The sequence below is a fragment of the Lagenorhynchus albirostris genome, chromosome 12 (assembly GCF_949774975.1).
Source record: "Lagenorhynchus albirostris chromosome 12, mLagAlb1.1, whole genome shotgun sequence".
Lineage (NCBI taxonomy): Eukaryota > Metazoa > Chordata > Mammalia > Artiodactyla > Delphinidae > Lagenorhynchus > Lagenorhynchus albirostris.
The window spans coordinates 70,565,860-70,584,167 of NC_083106.1; the positions used below are offsets into that span (position 1 = coordinate 70,565,860).

Consider the following 18,308-nt stretch of genomic DNA (forward strand, 5'->3'; position numbering starts at 1 on the left):
GCCAGGGTTTGTCCGCCGCCGTCACCTGACTCGTCAGAGCAGCTACAGCTGAGGTGGGGGCGGGGATGGAGACGCAGCGCGGAGGGCTGGAGAGACACGGCGGCGGGCGGGTGCGGCTGGCTCCTGGGGCCACGGGCGGCGGGCGCAGGGACCGCGGAGCTGAGGGCGGGGGCCGGGCCAGGGCCGGAGGCGGCGCGCAGCGGACACCGGGTCCGCTCGCGGCCGCTCACACCCACCCGACGCGACTTCCCTCGGCGGCCTGGGCTCCGCTCATCCTGCGGCTGGCGGCGCCGCTCCTGGGGTGGGGTGAGTACCGCCGCCCAGGCTCGGCCCCCTCCCCGTGTTTGGGCCGCGCGGAGATCCGGAGAGGATAATCCTAGGGCGCGGAGAAGGGCAGCGGCCGTGTGACAGCTCCGCGGCGCGCTGAAGGGCGGGCGGGGGGCTGGGCTGTCAGCCCGTCTCTGCTCCGCCGTCAGGAAGGGCGAGGCGCTGCGAGACTCCGGCGCCTCCGCGGAGCCCTGGGGCGGCCCCTGCGGCGGCGATTTGGGGGCGAAGGGAGGGGGTCCGGGCGGAGGGCCTCGGCGGGTCTTTGGAGACCGCGGCGGGGAAGGAAGGGGAGGCGGGCGCGTAATATGGCGCAATACTAGGATAATCTCTGCCGCGACCGAGGGAGGACGAGCCGGTTGCTGCAGCAGCGCGAGGAGGAGGAGGGAGGCGGCCAGGGCTTGGGTATACGATCCATTCTCCGAAGCCTGCGGGCTGCTAGGAGGAGACGCTGCGGCTGGGAGGCGAGAGGTGGGCACACGGCGGGCGCGGCGCCCAGGGCATAACCCCGACGCACGCGGGAGCTGGGCTGGCACCCGAGATAGCTTGCAGGGGAAGTGCTGATGGACGGGGGGGCGCGGAAGGGTGAGACGGGCAGCATCCGGGGGGAGGGGAGTGGGGGGGTTGTCGGTCGGGGACATTGTCACGATGCTGGCACCGGACTCGCGCTAGTCTTGCTCAAGACTCCTAAACCGCGTCGTTCGAGCGGAGCTTAGCGCGGTGCTGGCTCCGGGAAGGTGGTACCAGGGCGGGGACGGAGAAGAGAGCCGCCCTGCGGCTGGAGGAGGCAAGGCCTGGGTGCTCGGAGGGTCTGGTCTGCGGCTTAAAGCAGGACCATCTCCCCCTTTTTCCCGCAGAAGAGAAGGCGGTAGACGCGGCCGGAGAAGATGTCGGGCCAAACGCTCACGGATCGGATCGCCGCCGCTCAGTACAGCGTGACAGGCTCCGCTGTAGCCAGAGCGGTGTGCAAAGCCACCACTCATGAAGTGATGGGCCCCAAGAAGAAGCACCTGGACTGTAAGCATCTCTTTATATAAGTGGGACATGCGCACGGCCGAGGCTCCGTGGATACGGGCGACGCGGCCTGGGCGCTCGGTCGATAATGCTGCAGCCTTTCGACCTACCAGCGGGGCTGCCCCTGAGCTCGAAATTTCCCACCGTGGAGGTGTCGCTTTGGGTCGGCCCTGAAACCTTGACTTTGAGCCATTTTTTTCTCCTGTTGACCTCCAAGGTTTTGCTGGAGGAAAAAAAAGATTATATATAGATAGATAGATAGATTAATAATTTAAGATACCAAGAAATTGTAAATTCAGGGTTAGGCGCTTTTCACCTCTTCCCCCCCCTTTCTCCACCCTTCCCCTTTTCCAGTCCACGTTAGAGGAAATCAGGGGTTACACAGTGGTAACAACAGTAACCCCAAAAATGGATTCATGGAAGGTCAAATTTATCACCCTAGTTGTTTCCTAAATACATTTTGGGTAGTTTGAAAAGTGTCACCTTTTTCGGTGCTGCTGCTGAGGTTTGGTGCCTGAGTGTGTGTCGTATGTCCCACACCAAACTGAAACAGATTCAAGCTCTTGAATGAGGAAACTGCACATCATAGCTAATGGAGATTCCATTTTACCCGTCCCGGCACGCTTCTTTGTCCCATTCTCGGGAACTGCTGGGCAGAATGACCATTGCAGTGGACACAAAATGGATGTGCTTTCCCAGCCTTAGAGATGGTGCAATTTTAGATGAAAACGTTCAACTTATAATTTTTTTTAAGTATTGGGTTTTTTGATGGGTTTTTTAAAGTATTGGGTTTTTTAATCTAGTTTGGAATCTATATATTTCTGAAGTAAATATTTCATTTGATTAACATAGTAAATGTTTAGTTATTGAAGGGCAACTGGGGACACTTAGAAAAAGGCTTTCACTTGCTTTGAGCACTGAGGCTCCTTATAAGTAAGGCTACATCAGAATACATTCTGTAGTTGCTGTTCGGTCTTCTGGGACCTGCTTAGAATCTGTCCTGCTGTTGTGTTCGTTGGTAAAGGTCAGTGCTGGCATGAAAGACACAGGCAGGTCTAGCCACACCCATTTCCCACCTGGCTTCCTTTGCCCATTTTCTGGTTTTCTTATGCTTGAGGCCTTCCCCAGTGTCTGCCTTGTGCAGCTGAGAAAATGGCACCACTGTTAGAATTGACTCTGGTCCTGTTACCTGTTTAAGCAAAGCTTGATGAAGCTGACAGCTGGATATTGTAAGCGTTCTCCAGCCTTGCGAACCTGTTGTCTCATAAAATTGAATAATTTTGCTACCAGAAGCTTGCCTGAGGGGGGAACACCATTATCCTTTTCCTGAGGGAATTTTCAACACAATGTGTTGATTATGGTATCGTGTGTTATACATGCAGTACAGGGTGAGAGAGGTGGCCAGGGACCCTAACAGAAGGGGAAATTATAAATTCATGACCAGCTCGTTTTGCTGCAGCGTGCTGAATCATTTAGCCATCTTTGATCAGTTTCCCCAACTCTGGAAGGATGATTCATGTTTTAAAGGTAGGTGTAGGTGTAGCAAATCCTCATAATAAAAAAGCTATAGGTTATGGATTTGCTCAATGATTTGAAAATGATAGATCGATATATTGATACATTTCAGAGAACACTTACAGGTATTTCATTAAACGTGATTCACATAAAGACTGACTTTTCCATGTCTAGATAGTCACCTTAATCTTTAGATCTTGAAAAGTCTTTTATAAATTTTCCAGGTGGGGGGGTTTTCCAGTATTTCCAGCATATGTTAGTAAGTGAAGTGATTCTGAAGATGTGGAACACAGCAGGAAGATTCCTTACTTAAGGAAAGCCGTGGAAGTAGGAACTGGTATTGAGTTAAGAACACGGACAATAAGAGCTAAACATTTATTGAGCAGTTACTATATGCTGGGCACTGAGCTTTACATTATTAATTTATCATCACTTAAAAGTTTCGGGGAAGGTAATTAACTTTCATACCTTTTAACCCCTGCACTTAACTGCCATCTGTGGTTTATTTAGTAATATTCTCTATTGGGGGGGGGAAGGGAACCAAATGAGCCTGAATGGTCTAATCTTCAAAATACCCATCCTGTTTGCATGGCTTTGTGTGAAATTGAGCATCACAGCCCCACACACTTATTGTAATTTCTATGATATGCGTGCAGAAATGTTAATTCTGTCATTTAAAAAATGAGCAAAAGCCAAGCACTGAGGAGTATTGGTCTTTCTTTTTAACATTTTACTTTTCCAATAAGACATAAAATAAATTATCTTCACTTAAAGCCAACCTTAGGGTAGAATTTGGAAAGATAGGTATCAAGTTACTGATATGTCCTATTTTAAGAAAACATGATATGGAAAGTCTGAACATATAAATAATGTTGTATGTATATGTACTGCAAGAGGGGATCTTTGCACAGAATTCTTTGTAATGTTCCTTTAAATAACAGTAGACTACCTTAGTAATTTATTCACAGGTGTTCCAATAACACACCAGTTTTAAAAGTGAGTTACACCAGTTATTAAAACATGCAAACATATAACTAAGTTTCACTATAGGCACTGAAATAATCTTAAGTTTATTTAGTTTTGAAAATATTAAATACTAGTTAGGAGGAAAAGAGTGCAAAATGTAGAGTTGGGGATTTGAAACCAAAAAAGTTTTTTTTTTTAATTTCTCTTGTAAGTTTATTTTCAATATTCATAACGAAGAGCTTCCTGTTTTTTAGCTGGTATATAGGTCTTTTTTTTTTTACATCTTTATTGGAGTATAATTACTTCACAATGGTGTGTTAGTTTCTGCTGTATAACAAAGTGAATCAGCTATACATATACATATATCCCCATTTCTTCTCCGTCTTGCGTCTCCCTCCCACCCTCCCTATCCCACCCCTCTAGGTGGTCACAAAGTACCAAGCTGATCTCCCTGTGCTGCTTCCCACTAACTATCTATTTTACGTTTGGTAGTGTGTACATGTCCATGCCACTCTCTCACTTTGTCCCAACTAACCCTTCCCCCTCCCTGTGTCCTCAAGTCCATTCTCTACATCTGCGTCTTTATTTCTGTCCTGCCCCTAGGTTCATCAGAACCATTTTTTTAGATTCCATATATATGTGTTAGCATACAGTATTTGTTTTTCTCTTTCTGACTTACTTCACTCTGTATGGCAGACTCTAGGTCCATCCACCTCACTACAAATAACTCAGTTTTGTTTCTCTTTATGGCTGAGTAATATTCCATCATATATATGTGCCACATCTTCTTTATCCATTCATCTGTCGATGGACACTTAGGTTGCTTCCATGTCCTGGCTGTTGTAAACAGTGCTGCAGTGAACATTGTGGTTCATGTCTCTTCTTGAACTATAGTTTTCTCAGGGTATATGTCCAGTAGTGGGATTGCTGGGTCATATGGTAGTTCTATTTTTACTTTTTTAAGGAACCTCCATACTGGCTGGTTCTCCATAGTGGCTGTATCAATTTACATTCCCACCAAGAGTGCAAGAGAGTTCTCTTTTCTCCACACCCTCTCCAGCATTTATTGTTTGTAGATTTTTTGATGATGGCCATTCTGACTGGTGTGAGGTGACACATCACTGTAGTTTTGATTTGCATTTCTCTAATGAATAGTGATGTTGAGCATCCTTTCATGTGTTTGCTGGCAGTCTGTATATCTTCTTTGGAGAAATGTCTATTTAGGTCTTCTGCCCATTTTTGGATTGGGTTGTTTGTTTTTTTGATATTGAGCTGCATGCGCTGCTTGTATATTTTGGAGATTAATCCTTTGTCAGTTGCTTCGTTTGCAAATATTTTCTTCCATTCTGAGGGTTGTCTTTTCATCTTGTTTATGGTTTCCTTTGCTGTGCACATGAAACCAAAAATTTTTAATTAGTTTGATTTGTATATAACTTTGTAGTTTGGAGTTCATATTAGAAGGTTGTAAGAATAGAGTTTATGGCTCTGTGATTTTCTTTTTTTAAAGACACTGGGTTAATTGAATGGGCTCAGAATCTTTATGAAATGTGTACTTAATATTATTTAAAGTACTGGTTTAGAAGATAATTTTTTTCTCTTTGGGTTGATAGGCCACAAAAATTATTGTTAACTATGGTAATTTATAAAATGATGCTTAATGATATATGATTTATACATTTGAAGAAATGATTTGTTAACATCTGGAGGCAGAATTACATGTAGTAAGAAGGTAGAGAGATAAGCAAACTCTAGACATATATTCTCATATATTTTGTCCTTTTCACTCATAGTATGTTTCTTGGAGGAAAAAAATATATTCAGAAAAACTTGACCATAATTAGCAGTTATAGATGAAAGTTAAGGGTTATGATTAACCTTAATAATTTAAATAAGGATTATATATTTTAAGTTACTTTTGGATTATGTAAAACTTTTATTCTATACTATAATAAGATTGCCCTTTGCACATGAAAATTAAACACCTAACCAATGTTAGTTTAACATTAGTTTTTCTGGATCCATCTGTACATCCTCACTTCCTTTCCCTTTAACATTGTGTACCTATTTGATAGCACATGAAACATGCAGACTTGTCAAGCATTCACCTTCTTGATTGCGTTACATTACAAAATGTAAACTATTTTACATTTCCATTGTTTTTCCTTTTCTGTTTTGTAGTTGATGGCCTAAGGGATAGCCCAAGTCAAATAATAAAGTAACAGGATCCAGTAGGGCACCCAGTGCTTTCCCAAGTGCTGCGTCAAGGTTAAAGAACAACAACAAAATGGAGTTGGCCCAGAGTAACACCTGCAGGGAGAATTTGGGAAGTTTTACAGCCCTTGTATAAGATTCATTTTGGTTAATTGCTCTTATGAACAGTTCCTGTGTATGCTGTACTTTTAAAATACCCTGTTTAAGATTGTCAAAATTCCAAACTTAGACATTACTATCAACATCAAACCAAACCTTATGAAAAGCCAAATTGCTTATCAGTAATCCTACTTTTTTCCATTCTAAACCTCTTGTGAGTTTTTAATAATGAGCTTACCCTACATAATAAGCAAGTAATTCAAGTTCTGAATCTTATGTTTGAGAGAGATTGGCATTTTATAAATGATTCTTTTCCTCCCAAATTAAGAAAAAATAAGATTGTATTTTTTTTTAAATCAGACTATCTTTATTAGATACCTTTTTTTAAATACATTTATTTATTTTTGGCTGCGTTGGGTCTTCATTGATGCTTGCGGGCTTCCTCTAGTTGCAGCAAGTGGGGGCTACTCTTCGTTGTGGTGCGCGGGCTTCTCATTGCGGTGGCTTCTCTTGTTGCGGAGCACGGACTCTAGGCGTGCCAGCCTTCAGTAGTTGTGGCACGTGGGCTTCAGTAGTTGTGGCTCACGGGCTCTAGATGCACAAGCTCAGTAGTTGTGGCACACGGGCTTAGTTGCTCCATGGCATGTGGGATCTTCCTGGACCAGGGCTTGAAACCGTGTCCCCTGCATCGGCCGGCGGATTCCTGACCACTGCGCCACCTGGGAAGTCCAAGATTGTATTTCTTATGAGAACATCTGGTAAAGGGAATGGGAGATACAAGACTATGTTTTGATTCGAGACAAATATTGGCAAATGACCACAAAATTCCTATTGCTTTTACTTTATTTATAAAATATCTTCTAATAAGAAATTTTGTGAGTAAACACAGAATGAAAATTTAAACCTAAAAATTTATTTGCTTTACATAAGCTTCTTTAGGATACAGTATATAAAATATATTTCAATTTATAGAAGTACTATTTGCACACTGATTCAGTTGATACCATATCTATCTTTGTGATAACTTATAGAGCTTTCTGTAATGCTAGTATGAAAAATGTAAGCTTAGTTTATTGAGTAAAATTAAGTTGGAACAGTGTATAAAAGTTTACTGAACACTAGGGTAACTTTCAATATGAGAAGTGTACTAACTTGCTGTAAATATATTTTACTTTGATTCCAGTTCTCTTTTAACCATTTGTTATTGTCTAAAGAAACCCTCTAATTTTCTATACCGAGGCATACTCTGTTCCTCCTCCTTGATTTCACCGGAAGCCTCAGCCCATGTGGAGATGGTTTAGAACAGTCTGTGTTATTTTTTAGGTAGTCAAGAAGAGATGAGGGAAATAGACTTCCGAAAAACATTCAAGCTGAGTATCCTTTATACCTTAAATCAGAAGGGGTCCAATCTATGTGGTCCTGTGACATTCTCAGGTGACGTTCAGCATCCCAGGAGGGGAGAAAAGAGATCTTGTGAAGTTTAGGGGTTAGCAGGATTAGGAAAAGAACAGTGGCAAGGAGTCTTAGGTACATCTTTGGGTCACTTTAGGTTTTTTTTTCCCGTTTGAGATCAGTGTGGTTAGCGGGTACTTTCTTAGAAGCAGTATAAAATTGGTAACTCAAATCAATTTTTTTAGAAGTTACTCTAGTGATTTAAAAGACTGTAAACATGGAAAAAGATGTAAAACTATGGACGTAGTAGGTAAATTCATATCTTTTTTTTTTTTGGTAAATTCATATCTTAATTGCAATATTAGCTTGATGCATTTTAGATTAAAACCTGTATTTTTCGTACATTGCCGTATTAGTTTTAACGTTTAACAAATGGCTCCTGAAGTCTTATTTGAAATTTAATCTGTGCACTTAGTTGCCGTGGATCTTTCCCTTAGTTTTTCACAAGTAAATATCCTTTAAATATCTTACCTCTTCTCTTCAAATTGATTGATCCTGGGATAGGGTGTTCTTTGGAGCTTATCTTGGTTTCAGTAACTTGGTAAAGAAGGTCAGGAGTGGCATATAACCCTGTTCCCTGAGGGCCAAGGATGCTTGAGTTGTATTTTAGGTGACGCAACTCCTGAGAGAACCTTCAATATAATCTTAGTGCAGTTAAATAATTTGAAAAGCCACATTTCTTGCCATTAAAAATATTTATTCTTCAGTTTCACTTTGTAAAATTCCTTTCTCTTTACAGAGGAATATATTGTTTGCTTGTAAGGGACATGTTGACTATCTGTTTTTCCTTAGGTGTTTATGTAACATGGAAGTTTATCTTTTGTTCCTCACAAAGGGGAGAATAGTTGAATGGCATACTCATTGTCAATTGCATGGTGACCTATAAGTGCAAAATGTTGGTGTCTTCCTTGGAGCAGTTGGGTGAAAGCACAAACCAGAGCGAGAATTGTACCCTGAAGCCCACAGCCCTTCTCTAGCTGTTTTCCTGCTCTCTCTTCATTTGTCCCAAGTGTGTGAGGATCCCCCTGTCCCCCCTCCCTGCCGTCCCATGTGTACATAAGGTTTCTCTATTATGCATCTTTAAGAAGGGTCTAGTGTCTTCTAAAAGATTTTGTGATATGCCATTCCTGGCTACCCAGGAGAGAGAAGCTAGATCTTTGCTTTCTGTGGGTTTGCTTTGTGGCCTGATCATTTGATTATTCTCCTAGGGTTAGCACTTTTATTTTAAGCTATAACTCTCCTCCTTTCTGCATCAGTTATTCTCTCTGTCATCCGCATCTTTAACCTCTCTCTCTAGCTCTCTTATGAAATTTTCGAGTATCTCTGTTGAAAACAAACAACCAAAACCTCCTACACACACAGCTCTCCTTGGACTCTATGACCTCTTCTAGCAACCAACCTGTCATCCTTTGCTTTTCTTTCACAGCCATGCTTCTTGAAACAGACACTCACGATTCCAAAGAAAACAAGCACAGCTCTAAGCTTACTTTGGATATTCTGTGTCTTTGGCTTAATTCATGCATGAAATATTAGAAGCTTTGTGAGGTGCCAGGTATTGCCCACCCAGTTGCCCAGGCCACTGACCTGAGGCTTTTCCCTCCTCTCTCAAATTCAGTGAGTGATCAATTCTTTTAAAACTCTCTGACCTCTCCTTCTTTAGCTGTCTTCTGCCTGGTTTTGATCAGTAATAAGCCTTATCTGTAAAATGATTAGTGATAGTACCTACCTCATATCTGTTGAGGAGTAAGAGAGAGAGTACATGTAAGAGACCCAGCCCAGAGCTTGACACACACACCTGCAATGAACATGTTATTACTACCACTACTGTAGTTAACCATTACTAGTACAGTTGCTGTTGTTGCCACGACTAGTACCATTACTGCTACTCCCACCACTATAACAACTGATGCATGATCCTTACTAATTTGCCCTTACTGTGCTTGTTTTTCGTCTCCTTTCAATTGCTTCAGGTTTTACTTTAATTCTAACTTTCCCCTTCTTTAGTTTGGAAGCTATATATACTATTTCTTTTTTTTTTTAACATGAATACCTTTATTGAATCACATTTTAAATGTATAATTCTAGACATTATAGTTTTATGAATAAATAATATTTGTATTGCATTTATAGGAAATGTTCAGAAAGTGCTCATTACTTTGAATTTGTTCCAAGTGATTTTTGTAGCTCTCTAGAAATGTACTACCATAAATGTATTATCATAAATCAGATTCTAGCTTTAGAAAAGAATGTGTTATCTTTAATCATGGAGACCGTATCCTATATTATATTTATCATTATTAGCAATACAGCTAGGTAGGACGTTACCTGGATTACAGTATATTTAAAAGACTTGTTTTAATTTTATTTCTTTTTTTTTTATTTTGATGTTTTTTTACATCTTTATTGGAGTATAATTGCTTTACAATGGTGTGTTAGTTTCTGCTTTATAACAAAATGAATCAGTTATACATATACATATGTTCCCATATCTCTCCCCTCTTGCGTCTCCCTCCCTCCCACCCTCCCTATCCCACCCCTCCAGGCTGTCACAAAGCACTGAGCTGATCTCCCTGTGCTATGCGGCTGCTAGTTCAGTTCTTTTAGTGATTGCCCTTCAAAATTTAGTATGCATTCTTAAAGTCTCAAGTCGATCAGTATCTCTTTTTTTTCCTACCAAAGAAAAGAAATTTAGAAACTTTTTTTTTTGCCATGAAGTGTGTTTTATTGTCATTAATCATGCAAACAATTTTCTATAATATCCCAGAGCAAACCAGAGAATTTGGCAGTCCTATTAGAGGATCCCCTCAGAGACCCACAGGCCGGTGGCATCGGCACAGAGTGCCCGGGTTCACAGTGCAGCTTGTTGCTCGTGTCCATCTTGCAGGTGGCTCTTCCTCCACATCACGACTAGGGTCTCCAAGATGATGGAGGCGGAGAATCCTCCAGGTTCTTAGAAAATCTCACTTGGCTTGCAGGGTGTTCTTCTCCTGCATCTCCATCTTCTTCAGCTTGGCCTTATCAAAGCTCACGATTTCTCTCATGTCCAGCTTGTCTGCCATTTTCTTAAAACAATCTTAGAAGTTCCACTCCAAGCCTGCGGTCCCCGTGCTCCCACTTGCGTCACTGCAACAAGAGACAAAATTTAGACATTTTGAATTCCAGTCATCCACTTTTTACTCATGTGCTATTATTGTCCAGGGATTTAGTCCACCATTGTTTTAACCCCCAAAGCCAGACATTATTACTTCATACAGGCAGTGTTCATTTAGCTGAATCCACCTTTCCTTCTTTGTTCACCATTCCTTGATCATGCCTAGGATTTCCTTGAACTATATCTTTTTGAAGCTCTTTCAGTGAGGCTGTTTAGTAGTAAACTCTGTTTTTGTCTAAAAAAAAAATCTTTATTTTACCCACATTGCTGAAGGATAGTTTATCTGGCTATACAATTTTAGATTGAGTTATTTTCTCTTTAAAGATAATATTTGGTTTCCATTGTTGCTCTTAAGAAGTCATCTATTAGACTACCAGCCTTTAGGTAATCTCTGTTTTTGTGGTTGCTTTTAAAATCTTGTGTCTTCTCTATCTATACTGTATGTGTGTTTAGACGTACTTTTTTATTTACCCTATTTGGAGCTTTATGAGTTTCCAGAATTTGAGAATTCATGTCTCTCATTAGTTCTGGAAAATTCACCATCTTTGATTGTTGCCTACACCCATTCTCTTCCTTCTCTCCTTCAAACATGATTATGTATATGCTGGACCTTCTCATTACACCCTTATATCTATAAATATACCTTTCATAGTTTCTAACACTTTCTTTACTGTTTGGCATGCTTTGTTTTTCAGATACCTTCCAGTTCATTAATTCTTTTTTTAAGCTGTGTCTTGTCTGCTTTTATTCATTCTTAGTTTCTAATTTTATTCATTTATATTTTTCATTTTTGGAGTTTTTCAAATTGCCCTGTTTGGGGATAACATATTACTTCTTGCTCACATTTTTGAGTTCCTCTTTTATTTCTTTACCATTTTGAACACAACTCATTTTATATTCTATATCTCATAGATCTATTACATGAAGCTCTGTTTCTGCTGCTGTTTTTGCCTAACCGTCAGTCATCGTTTATTTCTTCGTCTGTTTTATAATTTTGGACTATGAGATCACGTTGCCTAGGACTTCATCTTTGGGAATCCTGGAAAGCCTAGGATCACCTTGAGAGGATTTGTGTTTGCTTCTGCAAGGTCCCACAAATGCTACCATCCTGGGAGCACCTTAAGTTGATTTGTGCTCTTGGAGCTTCCCATCTAGTGCAAGACCAGGTCCATAATCCTTATCCATAATTTGAAAATCCAGAAAGCTCAGAAGAATGAAATTCTTTTTGTAAATCATCTGGTGGCAAAACTTGATCAGATATAGCTGTTGTACTACCTACCGTGAAGGTTCATATATTGAGCTACAGAAATGTTGTCATATTATGGTGTGTTGTCCACATTATACTAGGTTACTTAGTATATGGTATATGCACCACATTACTTTTGTAAAATCTGGGAAATCCTAAATTCTGAAACATGTATTGCTCTAAGGGTCTTGGATGGAGGAATGTGAGTCTATAATATAAATTTGAATCACAGTCTCGGGCAAGGTGAAAAGCTATGTTTACAAAATGCCCCAGAGATTTTTTTCCCCCTGACATCTACTAAGAACCTAGGTTGAGTGAATAGTTTTCTTCTGGTCTTGAAGGTGTTTTTTGTTGGTTTTTTTCCTCCTAATTTTAGTAAGGGAGTAACTCTTTGAGGATCCCAGCTCTGTAAGGAGGTCTTAGTTCCAATCAGCCATCTTGCTTAGTCCCAACCGCCTTGTCTTCTATTCCCCACAGGGTTGTTAAAATCTAAGCCTCTGGCTGCTCAGACTAACACATGGCCTCAGGGCAGCCTTCTCTTAAGTATCAGTTTACCATGTGGTTTTCTGCATCTTCTTTCATTTCTGGCCCTGGGGATTGCTTTTATTTCCTCATGAGTACAGCCAAATGGGTAGAAGATGCCTGTAATGTTTATCTAAATTATCAGGTGTTTTTTTTCCTTGATAGTCCACCTATATGCTAGAAATGGATCCAGCCTGTTTTTCCCATCCTCTGTCCTCCCACTCCTTTTACACACCCCCTTTACACACATCCCAGAGTAGCTCTGACATTCATCGGCTTCACTATACTGTGCATTATTTGGGGGCCTTTGTACACGCTGCTTCTGTATTTTAATATATATTTTAAAATCTCATGTCTGAAACCTGGCTTCGCTCATTCCTTTTCAGTAGGTCGATGGCACCCAGTGCTTCTGTCCCTGTCATCTCACTCTTGGAGCTGTGGTGGGTTTGACGGCTCCCTCTGACCTGCAGTTTTGTGAGGCTGCCTTATCTCTAACACCAAACACAGCCTGGTAGCAGGTTTAGGTAGACATTTGCTGAGTGTTTTTTTATTACACCTTTACTAAATTTTAGGCCCTTTTTTTCCTTACTATTTAAAGATTTTACTCTTTTATTTAAAGATTTTACTTTTGCTTACTAACCTTTCAGAAGGGCATGGACTTAAATGGATCCATTTTCTCTCAAGTTTATGAAAACAATAGAAGTATGATATTGAAGGAAAACAAACAAAAGAAACGGTAAATTGCTTAATGTACATAGTCAATGTGCATTTCCTGACCGTCTCTTGACACTTGCATTCTTTTGACATGACAAAAATTTAATTTGGGGAAAATTATAGCCTTGATAGGCAAAGTTTTTTGGATTTAAAGTATACGTACTTGGTGCATATCACTAATGATTAGATAGGAGATGATTGGGTATTAATATCAGAGAAAATTCTTCACCAGCGTCTTGTGTGTGCAGATGCATTTGCTTTGGGTTTTTTTGAGCTGGATACAGTTGGGTAGCATTGTTCTTCAATAGCCCTTTTATAATTTTAACTGCCTACATTATGAATGGTAAGGGTATTATGGAAGAAAAGCATTATTTCAAAAGTAGCTACATGTTGTTAATTTTCACTGAAATGATATCATTCACCAGATGTATAGTGATATGATGTTACCATTAACAACTTGCGGGTTTTAGAAAAACAGTGAGGAGACAAGCTTAACCTAAAGCTTTGGATTCTCTTGCCTTTGTAAAAAGAACAGTGAATATCAACATATTTAATTTAGCTTTTAATGATCTGTTTGGAGAAATTATAAATTACTTTTAGTATTGAGGCTTTTAGTAGCTTATTAAGCACAATCCCATCATTTGTTCATTTAACAAATATTTGGGTGTTTACTAAATGCCAGGAATTATTCCAGGAGGCAGGGGTACTATGGTGAACAAGATACATACAGCTCTTGGCATCAGAGAGCTTGCAACTTACTAGTGTTGACAGAAAATGCAAACACTAATTACTGGTGGTTCTGAAAGTTTTAACAGGGGGAGGTGAAGACATCCATGGGAATGCATTGAAGAGGAACTGATATTTAAGCCCAGCCTTGAAGAACGATCATGACTTAACCTGAGTGAGGGGTGGACAAGGGCTGCCGCACAGTGTTATCTTGGAAGAGGCTTAGAGCAAGCGAGGTACGTTTTAGGAACTGAAAGAAGTTAAGGGCTGCTGGAAGACTGAGGCTAAGAAGGCTAAGAATGCTGTGAGAGGAAACCTGAGTTGTGGGCAGTGGCAGATCTGGAGGGCCTTCTAGGCTACAGAGGATATTAGAAGTTGTCCAACTTTTTCATTTTTATAGATGAAGCTGAGTCCCAAAGAGGCAAGAATCACACATTCTATATGTGTTCATACTGAATATTTCTTGGGACTTCCCTGGGGGTCCAGTGGTTAGGACTCTGCACTTCCACTGCAGGGGGCATGGGTTCGATCCCTGGTCAGGGAACTAAGATCCCACATGCCATGCAGCACGGCCAAAAACCATACTGAATACTTCTTAGCTATCTGCCTTCAGCAGGTGCACCAGTGCGTCACTGCTTTGTTCACCTAGTTCTGATGGCTGTGCCTATGGTAGATAACATTCTCCATGTGGGGTCATGTGGGAAATGTCAAATATATATAAATATTAAGTAGACACACACGTGCACGCACACTTTAATAGTGTTGAATTCAAATTCACCATAAATGTACACGTAACCCTGGGCACTTCTGACACAGGGACAGCCGTGCAGCTGTCCCTGGTAAGTGTTGCAGGCCTCATCCTGCCAGCCTGAACCTTTCTTACCTTTCTCCTCTCCTTGTCTTTTGCTTGGTTCTTGGGTCCTGGTGCTGGCACCAGAGAATGCTCTCTATGCCATTGGTGACAGTGAAGACTTTGAAGATTACAGATGTGTAATTTAGTTGAAAGTCTTCTAAAACTATGTATTGAAACAAACTTTAAGGCCATTTGGTTTGGTCTTATTGTGGTGACATAATTTGTAACGTTCCTTAACTATCACCACTGAAATAATAGAATTTTGCAAATCAGGCTTCCTAACTATTAAAACTACAAAACAGAATACCAAAAATAATCCCCCCCCCCCAAACACCATACATGTTAAGTATATCTAAGTACGTTCATGCCATATTTCACTGGGTTGGTCTGTTAGCCTGTTAACACCAAAGAAAAACACAACAGTTACTAAAATTTAGGTTAAGAAGATATCCAAGTGAAGAATGTTACCTTTCCCCTATTCTTTCCAAAGCCAGTTGCTTTCATATCGCTATCCTTTGTAATTTTTTCCTCAAGGTAAATATTAAAAAGATATAAGAAAATATCCTATTGGTTCTTCCTTAATAGAATTTTTTAAAACTTTCTATAATCTCACTAACAACTTGATTAACATCAAATTGTACAGCTTACAAACCATCATCTAGCTAAACACTTGAGTTAGACGGTGGCTTAATGAAGTTTTGTTATTTTTGTCTCCCCATCACAACAGAGTTGCAGCGTGTTCATGTTTTTCTGGTCTCTTCATTAAATATTTTAACATTTAAGATTCTGGTTTCGACTCCCCTTGAATGAGCATGAGTGTACTCATGGCAGTTTCCATGGAAGACTGATTTGAGCCTTGCTAATGGACAGGCTGCACCAAATTTTTTTTTTTTTTTTTTTTTGGCAGTGCGCGGGCCTCTCACTGTTGCGGCCTCTCCCGTTGCGGAGCACAGGCTCTGGACACGCAGGCTCAGCGGCCATGGCTCACGGGCCCAGCCGCTCCGCGGCATGTGGGATCTTACCGGACCGGGGCACGAACCCATGTCCCCTGCATCGGCAGGCAGACTCTCAACCACTGCGCCACCAGGGAAGCCCCTGCACCAAATGTTTTTCACACTTGAATCTCCTTTTTGCTTTGTGGTTCTCTAGTTGTTCATTTTTTCCCACAAGAGTTCTCATCATGGTTCCAAAGGAGTCACTTAATTTTTAGTTATAAAAAATTTATTGCATTTTTTGAAGAACAGTGTGCTGCACTAACATTACTATGTCAAGGGTCTGTTTTGTATGTGTGTGTATATATATCAGTAGAATAGAGATTTGACTTTGGTCCTTCTTGTGGATTGTACTAATCATTTCATGCGGTAATGCTGTGAATTCAGGAAGAAATGCTTCTTCAGTTGAGTTCAGCATTACGTTCTCAGGTGGAAAAAGAAGAGTATGAATTGGGCACTGAGTTGGTGGGAGTATAAATTGGTACAAACTTTTGGGAGGGCAGATTGGCAGTACTAGTCAAAACTCTTGAAAACAGCAATTTGACTTATAAATTGGTCTCAGATAAATAATTGGAAAAATAGAGAAAAGTATGCATTTAAGGGTATTTGTTGCAGCAATGCATACAGGAATACAAAATAATACACCTAAATACTTGATTAAAAAAGGATGGTGTGTGCCAACAATAAGATACTAGGCAACCTTGAAAAATGAGTTTGTTAAAGTATATTTGACATAGAAGGACGGTTTATGAGATATGATTCAGTTTTCATTTTTTTAGAAAGTATGTGTATGCCCATAGTACTTAGTTTGGTAGAATATATGCCAAAACGTTGTCTGTGGATGGAAAGAGTTTTACTTTCTGCTTCATACCCATATTCATCCTGACTGTTTTGAATGTGAGTCACAAGAATATAGATCAAACTTATTTTGGCAAACAGCTTCACCAAAAGAAAGGGACTCTCTTCCTAGAACTAAAGTTTTACAAAATCTTAGGGAAGAACTTTTTTTAACATCTTCATTGGAGTATAATTGCTTTACAATGTTGTGTCAGTTTCTGCTGTATACCAAAGTGAATCAGCTATATGTATACATATAACCCCATATCCCCTCCCTCTTGCGTCTCCCTCCCATCCTCCCTATCCCACCCCTCTAGGTTGTCACAAAGCACCAAGCTCATCTCCTTAGGGAAGAACTTTGATTTGCTTTGCTCAGGTCCTTGTTGACCTGTGAGAGTATGTGGCATGATACTAATGATTACCGGTCCAATCAGAACTACTTAGTTGGGAACCCCGAGAGCTAGTGGCTTGATACAAGTTTTATTTCTTGCTTGCCTCACAATTTGCTACAGATTAGTTCATTCCATCTAGGTGATTTCATCACCTAGGGTTTCAGAGTCCTCCACTGGATTCTATGCATCTGTGTGGTGGAAGAAGGAAGACAGAAAGGGGAGTATTGCAGGGGAAGAACGAGGGCCAGGCCTAGACATCATTTCTGTGTATTTTCCATTGACAAGAATTCAGTAGCCTCACCAAAATGTAGGAGAAGGTAGGAAATGAAGTCTAGCTATGAGTCCAGGAGTAGAAGGAAATGAGATGTGAACACACAATTGTTGACTCCACCGTGCCTCTGGAAGAAGAAATTGGATTATGGCTTGTCGCCTATATCTTAAAAACACTTATTTTATGCCACTGAGATCTCCAGCGATTTGACTGCTATAGTAGTGTCATGCATATCTAGCAATAAGCTAGTTGCTGTTAATGTTTTATTCAGTGAGGCCAGACAGATCATTCTGGAAATGCATGACTCATGGCTGGTCAGTAGACTCTCGGCATATCCCTGCCTCCTTGGCAGACGTTGCAGATTGATGCTGGCGCTCTTCAAAGCATTGATTCAGCCTCAAAATGCCGTACATATACAATGTTTTGGATTTCTACTGTCAATCATAGTTGACATTTAAGATGAAACAGATTTGCTGTTACTTGTCTAGGTAATTTATCTATGTTAGATACTGAGGCATACTGCTCTCTGGATTTATCTAGACGCCCAGAATTGACATTCAGCTTGGCTGGTTCGTAGCCCAGGATTCATCTGCCAGTGATCTTGTCTTTAAAAGCTAGTAATAGAGTGATTTGTGTGGTTAGGCCATGGGGAGAAGTTCTTCCTGGCTCCTTTAACAGCAAAAAGCTATTGTTCTTGATTTTATATTTTGTGTAACAGAGACAGTTAATGCTTTTGTGAGATAGGGAAAGGATGTTTTGAATTTTTGCATAAAATCTAAACTTTCTCTAGGTAGGCATCGAGTCTGATATTAACCAGTGGCCTTAAAATATAAGTTATGCAAAGCACATTAGAATTTTAGTAGGAAGAATTGTCTTTGAGCTGCTGCTTAGGTACCTACATGGGTATGGTTTCTTTTTTAATGTAAGTTGATTCTTGATTCACTTGTTTGATGTATAATGTATTAGCAGTCTGTCTTTTCCTGTAAGATTTAAGTGAAGAAAACTAAAGGAGGCCCCTAGGGC

General features: G+C 40.6%; 1 protein-coding gene across 1 annotated transcript in view; it reads left to right on the plus strand.

Annotated features, from left to right (window-relative positions):
* Positions 1-1,211: 1,211 nt before the first annotated feature.
* SNAP91 (synaptosome associated protein 91) overlaps positions 1,212-18,308 on the plus strand; it is a 153,013-nt gene continuing 135,916 nt past the window's right edge. The window contains exon 1 of the mRNA XM_060167275.1: positions 1,212-1,341. Coding sequence (XP_060023258.1) covers positions 1,212-1,341 — 130 coding nt within the window. The remainder of the gene's footprint in view (positions 1,342-18,308) is intronic.